Source organism: Ascaphus truei, chromosome 2 (assembly GCF_040206685.1).
Source record: "Ascaphus truei isolate aAscTru1 chromosome 2, aAscTru1.hap1, whole genome shotgun sequence".
Classification (NCBI taxonomy): domain Eukaryota; kingdom Metazoa; phylum Chordata; class Amphibia; order Anura; family Ascaphidae; genus Ascaphus; species Ascaphus truei.
This window is the reverse complement of record NC_134484.1, coordinates 93,020,478-93,037,532: the sequence shown is the minus strand read 5'-3', so window position 1 is coordinate 93,037,532 and position 17,055 is coordinate 93,020,478. Positions and strand designations below refer to the sequence as shown.

Below are 17,055 nucleotides of genomic sequence, written 5' to 3'. Positions count from 1 at the left end.
CTCACTCACTCTCCTCCCTCACTCTTGTTGCTTCTCTCTCACTGTCCTCCCTCCTCTCTCTCCTTCTCTCTCCCCTGGTCCCTACCAGTGGTGTGGGTAATGGAAGCAGCAGCTCGGGGGAGGCAGCGGAAGTTGTCCCTCACTCCAGTCACGCTGCTGTCTCCTCCGCTGCCGCAGAGCTGCGGTCTCCTCCCCTGCCGCCGTCGAGCTGCTGCCTCTGATGCTGCCTCCGCCACCTTCACAACAGGTAGGACCAGGGATTGGGATGCATCCTATTATATTATATGTGCTGAATAACCTTACATTTCAAGTCAACTCAAATATAGTTAATTTAAGCAATATAAAATATATTATGGATTATTCAATAAATTTTAATTGGGTTCAAGTGAAGAGGTATCTACATGCGGTAGTGCCCAATTGGCACTTTCAAACTTTATTAAATAAGCTCTATTAACTGTAGAAGTCCATAAAATGCTTAACTTGGCATTATCTTTTTAGGAAACTTTGTGTAAGATAAAGCTCTTCTAGAATCTAATAATGTTTCTGCTGTTTTTTTATTTTTATTATTAATGTAATGCTTATATACTTTATAAATAATTACATTGTACAATTTAATGTATTCTGCCAACTCTCTATTTTAAAATAATCCATGTCTGTGTCCCAAATCAAAATGCTTATGGTAAAATGAGCAGACAAAATTGCAGCAATTTTAAATTATGATAGGAATTATAAATCCAAACACGAGTGGCTGGATATAATCTTCTATAGACCAATTATTTCACCTTGAACAACTCTAATTAAGTTGACAATTAACATTGGTTCCGAATTATTGCAATTACAGATCCTACTTTACTTTTTTTAATCTGTAGGCACCTGCTTTGGATTTGTCCATTCATTTCTAACATCTTGTGACACTTCATAAGGGACTCAACTTTAATGTACTTTATCACAACCCATACTGAATGAAACATCTTCAGCAAAAATCAAGCTTTCCAGTTCAATGGGCTGCAAACCTTAGTAAGGGCTGGCACACTGTTACTTCAGTTTGAGGTCACATTACTGTAAGATCTTGATATGCCATCTCACGGTATATTTACATTTTTTGTATAGAACTAAATCATGCATCCAATGTTCAGACTTGTATTATGTAATTTAAACTATATATATATGTAGGGATGTCTCAGTTTGCTTCTACCTTCGCTGTTATATTGCATATCGTTGATTTACTTCGCTGATCTACCTTCGCTGCAGCGTGTCTCTGCAGGGAAGGTTCCGCAGCGGCTCGGCAGCACAGGGCGCCGCCATATTGTTGCGTAATTGTCAGAAGCGACTGTCAGAGCGGAGAGAGTTCTCGAATGCGCAGTGCAAAGCGTGCGAATGGCTGGCCAATCAAAAAGAGGCTCAGCAAGTAACTACAACCCCCAGGAGCCTCAGCGAAATCACCTGACGCCAGGGAGCGAATGAGAACGCAGGAATTGCGAGAGGCAGGAAAGGGAAGCGTGGGGGAGAGACCACGCTAGCCAGAGGACACCGGAGGCGCAAGGGGAGAGGTAGTGTGTGTGTGCAGGGGGTCAGTGACCCGCCTGCGTAGGCCAGATTTCCCCTCAGGCCCCAGTGTATTCCCTGAGTCACCATAGCTTGTGGTGCTGCAGGGACGCCCTATATTGGTAGCGATACCTAACCTTACTGCATAGTCAGATAGGGATACAGTGTTGCGGAGCTGCTGCGGTTGGTGACAGTCGTTTGGGCCCAGGCTGCTGTGCATCATCCACGTGTGAGAGACTGCGCTGGATCGGCAGATCCTTTTTGAAGTTGTTGCTGGTCACCCCAGTGACCGGAAGGTATTTACTAAAGTGCACCAACACCTGTACAAATAGGCGCTGATCCCGCCTTGGGAAAGACTCTTTGGGGACACTGGGTTGAGTGACCAAGGGACTGAGCTTATATACATATCTATACTTCATATGGACACTGTGTGAGGGCACGCGGTGACGGGACAGTGACATTTCTCCTATGAGAGTTACTACTGTGTGTTGCTATTGTTCTTGCCTAGGGAAATCTCACTCATTGGGGATCCTGGGTAAGTGGAGGCGCTGCCAATACTATTACTATTACCCCAGGCTCCCAGCTAGCGGAGGCCCAGATCTTCCTGAGCCAACAGGTGTGTGCAGTACCAGTAGTTACTGTAGAGCCATAGCAAAGAGGGCTACATATATATACCTATACTTGAGAAAAGTCCCGTTTGGGGACCGAAACTTCTCACACATGTGTGCCTTGTTTTTGCCTTAAAATACAAACCTTGTACATCAAGATTTGAGTGCTATCTCCTGGTCTCGTGTAACAACGGTTTCGTATCTTTATTCTATTTGTATGGGACATGCACCTGTAAGCTGATGCTGACCTTTGGAGTGCCGACTGCAACATTTGCTATATATATATGTGTGTGTGTGTGTTATCCTTATTATGTAAGGTTTTGGTTTTAATTACATGCGAACAAATTTTCTTCAAACGCGGCTAGTCCTTTTAAACAGAATTTGCTGCCACTGGTGCATTTGTGTGTCCTGCTGCAACTCGCTACCAGGAGAAATACAGTCTGCTTTATCTGTGTGTGTGATATATATATATATATATATATATATATATATATATATATATATATATATATATATATATATATATATATATATATATATATATATATATATATATATATATATATATATATATATATATATACACACAGTGGTCGACAAATCACCAAAAAATCTACTCGCCGAACAAAAAAATCTACTCGCCACCTAGTACTACACATGTGCTGCTTGGGCCAATAGGAGCTCGCCACGATGTTAAATCCACTCGCCCCCGGGACGTGCAAATGTATAGGTTTGTCGAACACTGTATATATATATATATATATATATATATATATATAAATATATATACACAGATAAAGCAGACTGTATTTCTCCTGGTAGCGAGTTGCAGCAGGACACACACAATGCACCAGTGGCCGCAAATTCTGTTTAAAAGGACTAGCCGCGTTTGAAGAAAATTTGTTCGCATGTAATTAAAACCAAAACCTTACATAATAAGGATAACACACAGATCTTTAAGATGAATATATTTATATCTTGTCAGACCAATTTTGTGGTATATCTTCTGATCAGCGGTTGTCATAAATAATACGTAGGTTTAACAACCAGCGCATGGAAAGTACGTAACACCTTTTTCTTGAGCAGCTTTTTCCTTATCCATCTTTCTTTTTCTTTTTTTTAATTTCCATTTCCTTCTCCCTTCCTCCCCTCCCCCTTCCCTCTCCTCCACTTTTCCTGTCTTTTCTATTTTCCCTCCCCTCGCCCCCCCACTCCCCCACTCCCTCCCCTACCCCCCCACTCCCCACCTCTCTTTCCCGTTTCTTTCCTTTTTCTTCTTTTTATTCTCTGGTTTCTGCTCAATTCCTCAAGTACAGTATATATCTTAATCTGGTTTAATGGAAATATAAAGCTCATTTACTTACAAGTAATGAGATTTGAAAAATGTTGTTATGGTTATGTGGTCATTTATGATTTTGATTTTGATCACTACCAATCTTTACCAGACCCAATATACTGTAGAGGTATCTCTAGAGGTGTACTTGCTGCATTGGATGCATTGCGGTTTTTAGTATATCTTTTCAGCCAGCAACTGTTAGGTTAATATTGCAACATCCTTCTGACATAGAAACATGGTCATTAAGACATAGAGTGACTATAATAATGATATAGCAAATATAGATACGAACTATATCTTAATCGTTTCAATTTATGCTATGGATGTATTTCGCTACAGTGAAATCTCACAATTGGATACATTGTCTCTCTCTCGGATGAACAGGATACTAATTATCTATACTGTACAGTATATCACAAGCTAGGTGGATATTTTAATTGGGCATGCAGTATCTAAACAGAAGATCTTTGTTATTTGATGACTCTATAATGGCATCTTTTTCATTGTAGTGAAATATTTTTCACTGTTCAATTAAATAATATTACACATCATTATGATAACATTTAAAGGTTTAAATTATGCCTTCTAATATTGAATGTATTTTTCAAACTAATAGATGCTTGGGAAATTAGTTACCCATAGTTGATTGTATCCACCGTGCTTACATGATGATACATTCGTTGGGTTAACACCTACCGGAGCACGATTGGTTGCTGCTTGTTTGTTTTGGTTTTACTTGATTATATGCACCTGCGATTTCGCTGGCTTTTTTTTTTTTTTAAATGTGTTCAGTCCATTACACCCTACTCCTTAATGAAGCAATGGTGTGACGTGAAATGCGTAGAGGGAGGACATGGAATTTGCCTGTCCTATTTGCGTGTACAAATAAAGCCAATAATCAGACTTTGGGTTCGTATCGACATCATTACTAGTTCATTGCTGCTGCTCCGGATGCCTTTTCCCTTTTTTCTACAAAGGGCTGCAAACCTTGTAAAGACCGGCACACTGTTACTTCGGTTTGATGTCACATTACTGCAAGATCTTGATATGCCATCTCACTGTACATTTATAGTTTTCGTACAGAACTAAACCATGCATCTAATGTTCAGACTTGTATTATGTAATTTAAACTATATATACAGATACAGTTAGGTTCGGAAATATTTGGACACTGATACAAGTTTTGTTATTTTGGCTGTGTACCAAAATAAATTCAAGTTACAGTTAAATAATGAATATGGGCTTAAAGTGCAGTCTATCCGCTTTAATTTGAGGGTATTCACATCCAAATTGGAGGAAGGGTTTAGGAATTACATCTCTTTAATATGTAGCCCCCACTTTTTCAAGGGACCAAAAGTAATTGGACAATTGACTCAAAAGCTGTTTCATGGACAGGTGTGGGCTATTCCTTCATTATTTCATCATCAATTAAGCAGGTAAAATGTCTGGAGTTGATTCCAGGTGTGGCATTCGCATTTGGAAGCTGTTGCTGTGAACCCACAACATGCGGTAAAGGAGCTCTCAATGCAAGTGAACCAGGGCATCCTTAGGCTGTAAAAAAAAAAAGAAAATCCATCAGAGAGATAGCAGGAACATTAGGAGAGGCCAAATCAACCGTTTGGTACATTCTGAGAAAAAAAGAACGCACTGGTGAGCTCTACAACACAAGCACTATCCATATATCGTATAGTATGTAAAAATTGTAATGTGCAAACATAAAAATATAGCAATCTCACTCGCATTCTGTAAGATGCAAACACACCTTTAGTGTAGCAAAGTACATAGCAGGAACACAGGGAAGTAGCAGCTTGTATCCAGTTCCAGCCTCAGGACATCTTTTTTTCATTTGTTTTGCTGGGAGAATTGTTTACATTTGTACTTCAGCTACATAGAGATTTAATGAAAATATTCTTTCTTTTCTCAGATATGGGATGTGGAGCTTGAAAGATCTGCAGAAGCCTGGGCAGAATCTTGTTTATGGGAACATGGGCCTGCAAACCTGCTTCCATCCATTGGACAAAATTTGGGTGCTCACTGGGGGAGGTATATATAGTAGTATTCAATATTTGTCTTCAAATTCATTTTACACAACTTTTAATGTTCAGACTGTAAATGGTTAAGAAAATGACATTTTTATTTGCATTCATGCATCAAAATAGATACAGGCCACCAACATATCATGTCCAGGCTTGGTATGATGAAGTGAGAGACTACACATTCCCTTATCCACAAGAATGCAATCCATATTGTCCATTCAGGTGCTCTGGTCCTGTTTGCACCCATTATACACAGGTACGTCTTTTATTCAATATGATTAATTTTTATATAATATTTAGCCTTTTGAACAGGCCAATTATTCATTTTAGAATACTAACAGAAACAAATTAAAGCACTTTGTTGAAAATGGTAAAAAGCTATATGGATGTATATATACCTGTGGATGTTCTGTATACAGTTGTTGGAAATTGATATGGCATGATTGTTGGGCTGGCCATTTCTTTTTTTTTTTTTAAAGAGATTCTCCAAATAAAAATCATTACTACACATAACAGCATATAATATGTAGCAAATGTGAGGGTCAAAGAGCATAAGAAATGATTAAGTAATTGAGTAACATGAGAAGGTAAATGTTAAAATATACAGTAGAAGAGCACAAGGATCAAGATATATACCATGGACAGGAACCTGGTATTATTTATACAGACAAACCTTTCCCTTTTTGGTAGGAGTTTTTACGGTTAACATGCACAGTCTGTTGGAATCAAAATAGAGCAAGACCAAGTTGCTTACCCAGAATATCATGTATAAGTAAACTACAGTATCCCTTTGCTCACAAGTCATTATAGAAATGTGTCATTTTGGTATTGGTAAGCCATATGAACATCACCAAGCAAATGTAACCTTTACCACGTGGGTCCCAATAACCTAAGTTAGTTATTGATCTGTATTTATATTGTTCTACTTTGTACAGAATTGTATATAAATGTTTATGTGTATAATTAAATGATGTTCCTAATCTTTTTATCCTGTTATCTAGTTGGTATGGGCAACAAGTAGCAGAATTGGCTGTGCCATAAACTTGTGTCATAACATGAACATTTGGGGGCAGATCTGGCCAAAAGCCGTGTACCTAGTGTGCAATTACTCTCCAAAGTAAGTGTATATATAATATAATTTTAATTAGTAATATGCACATTATTTATTGAAGTATAAATGTGTGACATTCATCCTTATATGCAGTGTTCGACAAACCTATACATTTGCTCGCCCCGGGCTAGTGGATATAACCCCCGGGCGAGTAAATATTGGCCCAAGCAGCACACGTTTGTTACTAGGTGGCGAGTAGATTTTTTTGTGTGGCGAGTAGATTTTTTGATGATTTGTCAACCACTGCTTATATGGATGATATTATGGATCATATTTACAAAGCGGGGTTCTGCCTTAAGACACCTTTATGCACTGGGACCTACTTTAATGCCCAACCACATTAATGCCCAACCACTTCAATGGGCAGCGAGGTGCATCGACATCCAGAAGGTATCTTATGGCATAACACTGATTAGTAAATATGTGAAAATATATATTGTTCTCCAGTACATAGCATATGTATCTATATGATGAAAAAGATTAAAGATCCAAGATTCATGGAATGGCCATTTTAAATGGCCACTTGTGAGATCACACATTAACAAAGTTACAGATAGAGAAACAAGAAAGAATACAGAGTTCTAGTATTACTCATTGTGCTAGCAATACCAAATACATGTAGCCATCTTACTTGTGAACAGTCTTTCATGTGTATGTACAGTAGTCTTTAAAATAAAATATTTAAACATAATTTGACGGCAGAAAATAACCACTTGGCCCATCTTTTCTGCCGATTTTCCATTCGGCCTACAGATGTATCTACACTTAATGTTCCTTCTGCCGGGGGAAGCAGTGGAATCCTAACTGTGGCTTCCCCCGGTCTCAGGAAAACTCTCCATGGGGGTTCCCATTCGTAAGAACGGACCCCCTGCAGGCAGCCACAGCTTTCACTGAAGCATTTTGCTTTTCTTCCCACAGCTCTGGGGACAGTAAATCGGGTTACATGTATAACTCAAACCCTATTTGATTCGTGGCTTTCTTTCATTGTTAGGATAACCATATGTCTATCACAAGCATTTTAAAATTTACTGTCTTAACCTCAAGCACCTTTTGTTGGGAGGCTAGTCCACAAATCCATTTCTGTAAAGAAGCACCTGCGCACATTTCGCCTGAGGCTGTCACTCTCCACCTTCAGAACAAGACCTCTTCTTTCTTCTTCAAAGTTTGCTTCCCTCCCTCCTGTACCTTGTTAAAACTCTTTCATTCATATTCCCTCTCGTTTATCTCCTCCAAGCTGTACATGTTGATGTCCTTTAGTTATCTCTGAGTTTTATTATGTAGACCATGCACCTTATTTGTACAGTATAAATTATTTGCGCAATCTCTAATTCATTTATGTACTTCTTGAGATACAGTATGGCCTCCAGAACTGAACACAGATTGTACTCCAGCTCAGGTCTTACCAATAATATCTTTCTGCTGCGAATTTCTCTCCCTATACATTTTAGCGTCCTGCTGGTTTGTCCTATTGCTTTGTTGCATTGTTTCACCATTTTTAAATGTGATAATATAATGACTCCCATGTCCCTTTCCTCTATAGATTTTGACATTAAATTCACTTTATCCTGTATTCTGCCTTTGGAGTTTTGTGACCCAAATGCACTATTTTAAACTTTTGGGGCATTACATTGTAGTTGCCACACCCCTGACCACTAATCTACCAAATCTACAACTCTAATCTACCTAATGAATAATTGTGTTTACCTCCATGAACTGTGAACCCTGTTGCAGATCTTTGTGTTATCTGAAAAAAGGTATACATTCCCTTCTAGACCTTTTGTAATGTCAACAATAAAAAATTACGGATCACCAGTTTTAATTTCACATCTTAATTGAAAAAGTCTGTTTTCTTTTCTGCTTGGGCCTTTGCACATCTGATTACTTGCTCAGCCTACTTCTGCATGACTTGATATACTATAGTTCTTTATCATCTTTCTTTCGAATCTATATTTTCTTTAAGCTTCTTGTCTTTACAATACCTACCAAGTTGGTATGAGAAACATATCAATGTTCTTTCCTTGTGCTTTAACTAACCTGCCTGGCACACAAGTTTGTTGTTTTTAGCACTGCATCGTTTAGTTTTTCCCACTGCTTTTGCACGCCACTTACATAACTTCACCCTGCCAAACTGTCCCTTAAATATCTCCCCATCTCTGAAAAGTCAGCCCTCCCAAAATATAAAACCTTACATTTTGTGCAGTGTGACTTAGCCTCTGTCTATATATTAAACCACACTGGTTTATGATCACTGGAAGCAATGTTATCACTGACAATTACACCTTATAGTAATATGTATTAAGTCTCATTTTGTATATATTTTTTAGTGCTTAGGCTCTCTCACTAATTGCTTAAGAGATGCCCCCTGAAAAAATTCCAGCGTCCCTGCTTCTGGTTGAACTGGCAACTCCAGTCCACATCAGGCAGATTAAACTCTTCCATAAATATCATTATCTCCTTTAACTACCATTTTTAGAGATAACCTCCATTAAAACCTTGTCCACTCTTCCTGTCCTGAAGGTCTGTAGATCATCCGAAAAGAAAGAACAACTATCTCGCCAGTTTTGAAGGTTACTCAAAATCTCATTCTTTTCTCCAGTACCTTGTATTTCAGTAGCTTTTACAGTATGTTGTTCTTCTTTCCTGCCACATCCTTTCAAAATAGAGATTAACCTAGTATAAACATTTTACCAGTAATGATGATCATTGTGCAGTGAATTTTTAATAGCCACAATTTCTCTATTGTAACTTGACGTTATTGCAATTACTGTAGTTCTGGTATTTTATTTCCTAAACTATGAGCATTGTGTACATACCTTAAATAGTCCAAATAACTTTGTTACTGCTTTTCCTAATCCCTTGTCTTTCTCCTGTACACCTCCTTCTGTCTTTGTTATTGATTTTAGCTGCAGTATATTTAAGAAATATTCCCCAGGATATGTTTCCTGCTGTAAAGTCCCATCTAAGCGCTACATCTTGGAGGGTGGGTGGGGGGACAGTTGAATCTATCCTGACTCATTTCACTGCCTGTCACCGGAGACCAGGGATTTACACTTTTATATTAGGATCATATCACTGAGCAAAACCAAGATGTAAAACAAATTGCGATTTATTCCTTAGAAACAGACATACACACAATGAATTACAATATACAGGAGAAAACACATACTGGGGGTCTGGCCTACAAAACTAAACTTTCCTAATTGAAGTAGTCCAAAAAACAGAGTATTTAGGTTGACCGGGACTTAGCCTGAAAAGTCCTGGAACTCAAATCGACATGAAGTTCCTGACGCCTCCGCTGTATCTCTTTCGGAGATGCCAAAATCCCTTGACCGGGAGATAGTACCAAAAGTCCTGGTACTCTCTTCGGCGTGTAGTTCCAGCAGCAACCGCTACGTTCCTTTCTCAGAACTTGGCCCCCGAAAAGTGGGAATTTTCAGCCTTGAAATTTCTGACGCAGGCTCGCATCTATTTCTCCAAGAGCATATTTTGGTGAGTTCAAATTTGCCCCTGCTGTCTTGGCGCTTAGAATCTGTGTGAATCTGAGGTCCGGATTGGCTGATGGGTTTCTTATAGTATTTGAGATTCATTCATAAAATACTACAACCAATCCGAGCCTGGGAACTTTACAACCAGCCAATCAGAGGGCTGCCAGTCTTCCAAAGCGGGCAAGCGGTTCTTCTGAATGTAACGAGGGCATGCGTGAGTTTTCCACCTTAGCCACTTGATATTCAGAAGCCACCCGCTGGGTTGGGTGCCTCCAAGTCTGGGAAGGCAAATGCTAGTCGTGATAGCCGGCATTGTTTCCCGGACGTGGGTACTCCAGCTAACCATCCTGCCCAAATGGCTTTAACACCTCTGGCAGTATCTGTGGCTTTGAAGTACGGACCTAGGGCAGACTCGGTGGCACCACAAATTGGTAGCCCACTAGCCCCCCTCAGAGTACATCTTTAAAAGTCCCTGCTTATAAGTATAATACATTTACAAACATCTCAGTTTAATAAAAATATACTATTACACTTTTACCTTGTCTGTCTTTTGGGCTATGAGGGGTTGAATGGGACTACATACTTTTATTCCCACTAGCCATATCCCTCATCCACTGTAAACCTGACTTAGACTGTAAAAACCTTATAGCCACATTGGCTATTAAACATTTTATGAAATATGACAAATATTTCCGATTTTTTTGTCTAAGTCCCACAGTGAAATGAAAAGATGCTTAGCTTCAATCTCAGAGTTGTACGGTAGCTCCTTCCCTTAAGAAAACCTAATTTTCTTTAGAACCAAAAAAACGCTTAGGCACACTCCCAGGGCTGTATATCTTTCCTTTACTGGAACTAGGACTTAGGTTTCATAGAACCTCTCAAAACTTAATATGCAGTTGGAGAAACCCCCCAGAACCGCTAAACTGATTTTTGGGTACCTGGGCATATGCTGGGGGACCCTCACTAACTTAGGGAACCTTGACTGTACCCGGGATACATAAATCCCTATGCCCTCCTTTACCTTTCTGGTCTGTGCTGAAGCAGGGCAACCTGGCGGTGAGTCGTGTAACTGTTTTCAAGGGAGGATTTTAACCGGAGTGAGGTGTCTATATGTCCCCGGGAATCTGACCTGATTCCCGGATACATTTTTGGGGTGACCAGCAACCCTGGACCCCTTCTACCTAGACATATTCTGACAACACTTTTACTGCAAAGTTCCCCCGGAAACTCATAGCCTAAAAATCTCCACTGGTTAGCACTCCTGGAAAGGTAAAACACACATAAAATCCTTATTGCCATACAATTACATTGACTGCAGGTACAATACACAGGTTGAAGAGTTGACACTCTAAAATCTGAAACAGGGCTCAGAGGTAACCAGCCGGGCATAATACCTTTATTGATAGCCTGGTTACCCCTTCACCGTCACACTGCCCTCTAAGCTGGGTTAAATAATTGCCAATGAAGCATTTGAACTGCTCACTTACAGTAGGCCCAGATGCACAAAAGGATGCATCAAATGAATGGGAGTAAAGACGTGATAAAGCTTAGCACCCTTTTGTGGATCAGGGCCTTAGTATTTTGAGAGAGAAGAAAAATTAGCAAAACTTCAAGTTAGAAAATCAAATAGTAGCAAATGGTTAAATATGTTTTTATATTTTATGCTGTAACCTTTAAATCCTTTGCTAATGAAAAGCTTGAAATCCAGCACTCTTTCATTACTCTTTGCTGCAACCCCTGGGGGACACTCTTGCAGAAAGGATTTGAAGTATTTACTATTAAAATGCAACATTGCAGTTTATATTAATTTTATTACAATTGTTTAGCAATAGTATGGATAAAAAAACATTCTTCCCCTTCCCCCTCATTCCCCCAACAACACTTTAAAAAATATCATATACAGATGTAGCAGCCATTATTGCTCCCGCTGACGCATTGCAATGGCACACACACATCTAGCGCCACCGGGAACAGGTGCCATTGTAGTATCTAATGTATCATTAGCCACGCGTGTAAAAGGGGCATAGCTAATACAAAAAAGGTATGTGACTAATTCCCCAGCAGGTGCAATATTGACTGTCACATCTGTATGGAGCAAATAAAGTATTGTACATTTATTGTATTATTACTTTATTTTTTAAGGGGTAATTGGTGGGGCCATGCTCCCTATAAAAATGGCCGTTCTTGCTCGTCTTGCCCGCCCAGCTATGGAGGAGGCTGCAAGGACAATCTTTGTTTCAAAGGTATGTAATGTAATGTACTTGTCAGTCAATGGAAAAGTCCTATGGTATTCTAATACTGCATAGTCGGTAATTAGAACAGGCATAACATCCATATCTATTTATATGAGAAATTGTTTTGGTTAATGTAAAGTGTAGTTAAATACAAACGTTTGCTCTTTTTATATGATGCATTGCTTTCTACCACTGTGTAACCTTTTGCATGTAATTTCCCAGAATCCCTACAGTAGCTGTAGTGAAAGCATTGCATGCTAAGAGATAATGGTAAAAGCAGGGTTGCAGACCTATCTGAGATACGTGAATGTGCTAACAAGTGATATTTTTTATGTGCTTTCTACCAAGAAAATCTTAACCCACTGAACATAAAATGATGACAGCTATTTTTTTTAGCATGTACAGTAGCTGTATCATTGAAACATTTAAACATTTATGAAGTACAGAAATGCACCTCAACTTTCAAAACTGTATTTGCAAATCTTACAGTACCTTTTGATTAGTGATTTAGGACGTCCTTTAGCCACTAGGTTATTGCGATCACTAGCACCTGGGCATAACAGCACATTCAATAACATTACAATGAGCCTATAAAAATGTGCATTCCATATACCCTTGGGTAAATTACCAAATTGTCTGTGACATAATGGGCCGTATTCTCTAAAGTGCCATAGTTCCGATTCTGTGTTTCCGCAGATTATAGAATAAATCTCAATGATGCTTGTTTGGTTTAATTTAGATATGCATTTTAGTTGAACCTAATTTAGGCAAATTACATGTGGGGAAAGAGGACGTCTCATTGTTGTCTCTATATGTCTAATGCTGAATACTATGGTATTTGAAGAAATAAAAGTATTTCTGGTGTAATTTACTTTGATTAATGTATGAAAATGGTAAATATCAAGGTCTACGTTTCTTTTCAGTAATCCCCCTGCTTATTTCATTTAAATATGTCTCAAAGTTTTAGGCTGAAGTCTTTTAAACTCTACAAATGAACTGTATTAATTATGAAAATGAAAAACTATGTTACGTTATGCATTGATAAAATGATAGTGTTACAACAATGTGCTTGGTACTGTATATTTACCCTTATCTGTCTCTGATAAACATGACAAAGGCAGAATCTGAGCCAGGTCAATATACAGTTTTACAGTTTGATATGTTCTCTTGTGTAAGGGCAAAATAATATTAGGATTATTTACAAGATTCTTTTACATTGAAAATATTTCTCCCATTTTCAATGTGATAGTCCCAGACTGGCACTCTTGCAGTTAAATGAATAACCTCCATTTGAAAAAAGTATTACATACCTGTATTAAAATAGAGTGATAATACCAGTGCCAATTTAATTAACAACTCAGATTATAATTGGATGCCTATTGCAACATTCATCAATGGGAATCAGAAATGGAACGTTTAGGACATGAAAAACTATTTTAGTACAGAATGACTCTAAAAAAATGACTTTGATAAATAGAAATAATTACATGTGTTTAAGATATTGACATACACTTTACTTGTGTAAGAAATGGATAACTGTATATTCCTGTTTTAAAGGAAGATTTTGCCATTATTAATGGAAAACTTTGCAAGTTCGTCATGCATACTGTATGCAAAATGAATACAGTCACTGTTCAAATTATTTTATTGAATAGCCAACGTTTAAAAATAGCACGTAGGCATTGTTTTTCTAAATAACCAATGGTTCAGCTGTGGATAAGAATATTTACCTATTGCTGTGAAAGAGCTGAGTATTTTATATTTCTGTGTATTCATACAGAATAACACCTATTTTGTAATGCTCTTCAGCACTGGAGTCATACCTCCTGACACAAGGATTAATGGCCATCTTGATGTCCCTTGGAGAAATAGTTTGGTGGTCTCACCTCAGTCTCCAGTGAACCAGAGTCTTCTTTCTAAAACCACAACTAGTAATTAGGCTGAGATTTACACAGTTGGCAGCAGTGCAGGGAAGATGCTTATTACTGGTCTGGTAGGCTTGTTCCTAGAGATCAAATAAGGTCACTTGAGGTTATAAAATATACTGCTGGGAGCGTGGGGCCTTCCCAAAATGCAAATGCAATGAAAATGTTGCTGCTGATGAGGCTATTGCTGCAGATTCATTTTGAAGGCAAAATTAACATCTTTTACAGAATTTTAAATACATAACTTTTGTAAGAGTTGAATATAGCATTGCTGCATGTAATAAATGATGTTATAAGACAAGTGTTCGAGATTTATCGCTATTACCTAACCTGAGCAAAAGAGAGAACTCTCGAAAGCTTGTCTTATAATAACAGTTGTTAGTCCAAATAAAAAAAGTATCACCTAATACTGAAGTACTCATTTACTCTGCCTTTAACACAATGTCATGCTATTTGTATTCACTTTCACAGAAGGTTCAGACAGGCATTATCCCCTTCCTGAACCAGAGGAAGAGACCAATGAGATTGAAAGACAACGTTCAAAAGTACTGGATACAACTTCACAGAGCAGAGCTAGAACTCACTCCCCAACATCTTCTACTAGGACTGATGGTTATAGTAACAATGAAGTTGTTAGTACCGAACAAATGTGTAAGTATTTTTATTTTCATTAAACGGGCTTATAACTTAAGCGTCTAGGGCTGCCAGTAGCTGTTTTGAATGAGAAATTGGAAATGCCTTCTTTTTTCTACAAATATCAATTTTTGGAAACAGCTGATGTATCACGGTTACACTTCGCAAGTAATAAATAATTACAGAGACAATAAGTTGAATTGCATGTAATACATTTATACAAATTTTAATATCGTTCAGTTAAAGGAGCCGATATAAAACCCTAAGCAAATTTGATGCCTGATCATACCTGAAAACATTACAAAGAACTTGGGCTGTGTTATTCTAAATATCGCAGATTCCATTTCTCCAACATGCTTCGTTTCTTGGAAAACTATTTTGTGAAATATATTTTTATTCTACCTCGTCTCTCTCTGTTTCTCGCATAGTTGGTTTAACTAACAGCAAGGACATTCCAGAATGAATGTTGATCGTTGGGATTATACTGTACATTTTATGTATTAAATGTGTGGTAATGAGATGAATATCTACCATGAAATAAATGATAGGGCAACACGTGTAGTAATACAAGCAAGACAAGGAATGTCTTTATTTTTCTTAAACAGGAAGTGAACACGACATGGATTTTGTCCTTGTAGAGTCATTTCTGATTGTGTGTTTAAGAATATCCTTGGATTTTATTTATGTTCCCTTTATGATGCAGTAGCAAAAATATTCAAAGATTGTACCAAACTCCACCTAATAGGTGAAATATAGCCCAAGTTAAATGATTATAGATTATTTTGAGTATCTAATATGTCTTTATAATAATATATGTATTTATTGTATTGATTATATGATTATTTTCTAATTGTAGCTCAAATTGTGTCATGTGAAGTTCGATTGAGGGACCAGTGTAAAGGAACAACCTGTAACAGGTGATTTATTTTTTCATATATTCACATACTTAAGTTTACCCCTGGAATTGTGATTTGTCCGCAGCACAAGACCACTATGAACAATCTAACTGTGTTATTACTTGTGTAGTGATCGCAGGGTTGCAGCCCGTTGACGCCCTGACATTGGGAAAGGAATAGGAAATCCTTCTCTACAGATGTAGAAAGACTTACTGTCCCGAGCGCAGTGGCCGAACAAGCAAAATTCTGCGGTGCTGGGGACAGTGTCTGCCATGATTACCCAGCGGGGGGTCCATGTTTCTGAATTGGACCCCCTGCAGCATTAATCCATAAGGGCCACAATCGCTGGACCACGGGAAGCAACGCTCACACTAAGGGGCCTATGCAGAGAGCAGCGCTATTTCGAAATTCGCCATTTTTTGGAGAAAATCGCGCAGAAAGCAGCAGAAAATGGCGAGTTCCGAAAAACGCGCCAATTTTTCTTTTCTATTTGTAAAACTCGCCTCGCGGCTGGCGAGAACCTCAATCTCGCCAGTTTTAAAAATATCCTAATGCAGAGAGGCGCGAACGGCATCTAGCGGCTGTTCGCGCCAATAAAATGGCGCGATTGTCTCCGTTTTGCCTCGCCAGAAAAAACTGCCGCTCGCGGCCATTGCAAAGGGAAAAAAAAAGGCGCGAATTTGTTTTAACACATTTCTGAAGCGCGCATCTCGCCAATTTAAACTCGCCACACGCATCCATGTTAAACATAGCAGAATTCGCACTTTTCTGCATATGGAGATTAAAACTCTCCAAAAAAGCTACTTTTTAATAAATTCGCCAATTTTTAAATTCGCTGCTCTCTGCATAGGCCCCTAAGTCTTGCTACATCTGTATCATAATATGATTGCATAGATTAGTAAATAATTGCAGGTTTCGTGCATCAGACTGTTGCCCCCGGTTGTATAAATATTAAAATAGAAGTGTACCTTGAGCATTGACCTGATTAGTCACTGAGTAGTAATAATAATATAAATAAACAAATGGAACAATTAGGACATTGAACTGTTGTAGGAAAGCATGTTTAAGAACAGAATGAAGTTGCTATTGTTAAATAATTTCCTTTTATTTACTATGTCAATTGACAGATATGAATGTTCTGCTGGCTGTTTGGAGAACAATGCCAAAGTTATTGGAAGTGTACATTATGAAATGGTAAATATTTTGTATATGTTGTATTATGCTTCTGTCACTAGTTAGAACACTT

General features: G+C 38.3%; 1 protein-coding gene across 1 annotated transcript in view; it reads left to right on the top strand.

Annotated features, from left to right (window-relative positions):
* CRISPLD1 (cysteine rich secretory protein LCCL domain containing 1) overlaps window positions 1–17,055 on the top strand; it is a 69,118-nt gene that overhangs the window by 38,942 nt on the left and 13,121 nt on the right. Inside the window, exons 3-9 of the mRNA XM_075583189.1 lie at window positions 5,414–5,532; window positions 5,649–5,781; window positions 6,527–6,642; window positions 12,264–12,364; window positions 14,752–14,931; window positions 15,770–15,830; window positions 16,937–17,003. Coding sequence (XP_075439304.1) covers window positions 5,414–5,532; window positions 5,649–5,781; window positions 6,527–6,642; window positions 12,264–12,364; window positions 14,752–14,931; window positions 15,770–15,830; window positions 16,937–17,003 — 777 coding nt within the window. The remainder of the gene's footprint in view (window positions 1–5,413; window positions 5,533–5,648; window positions 5,782–6,526; window positions 6,643–12,263; window positions 12,365–14,751; window positions 14,932–15,769; window positions 15,831–16,936; window positions 17,004–17,055) is intronic.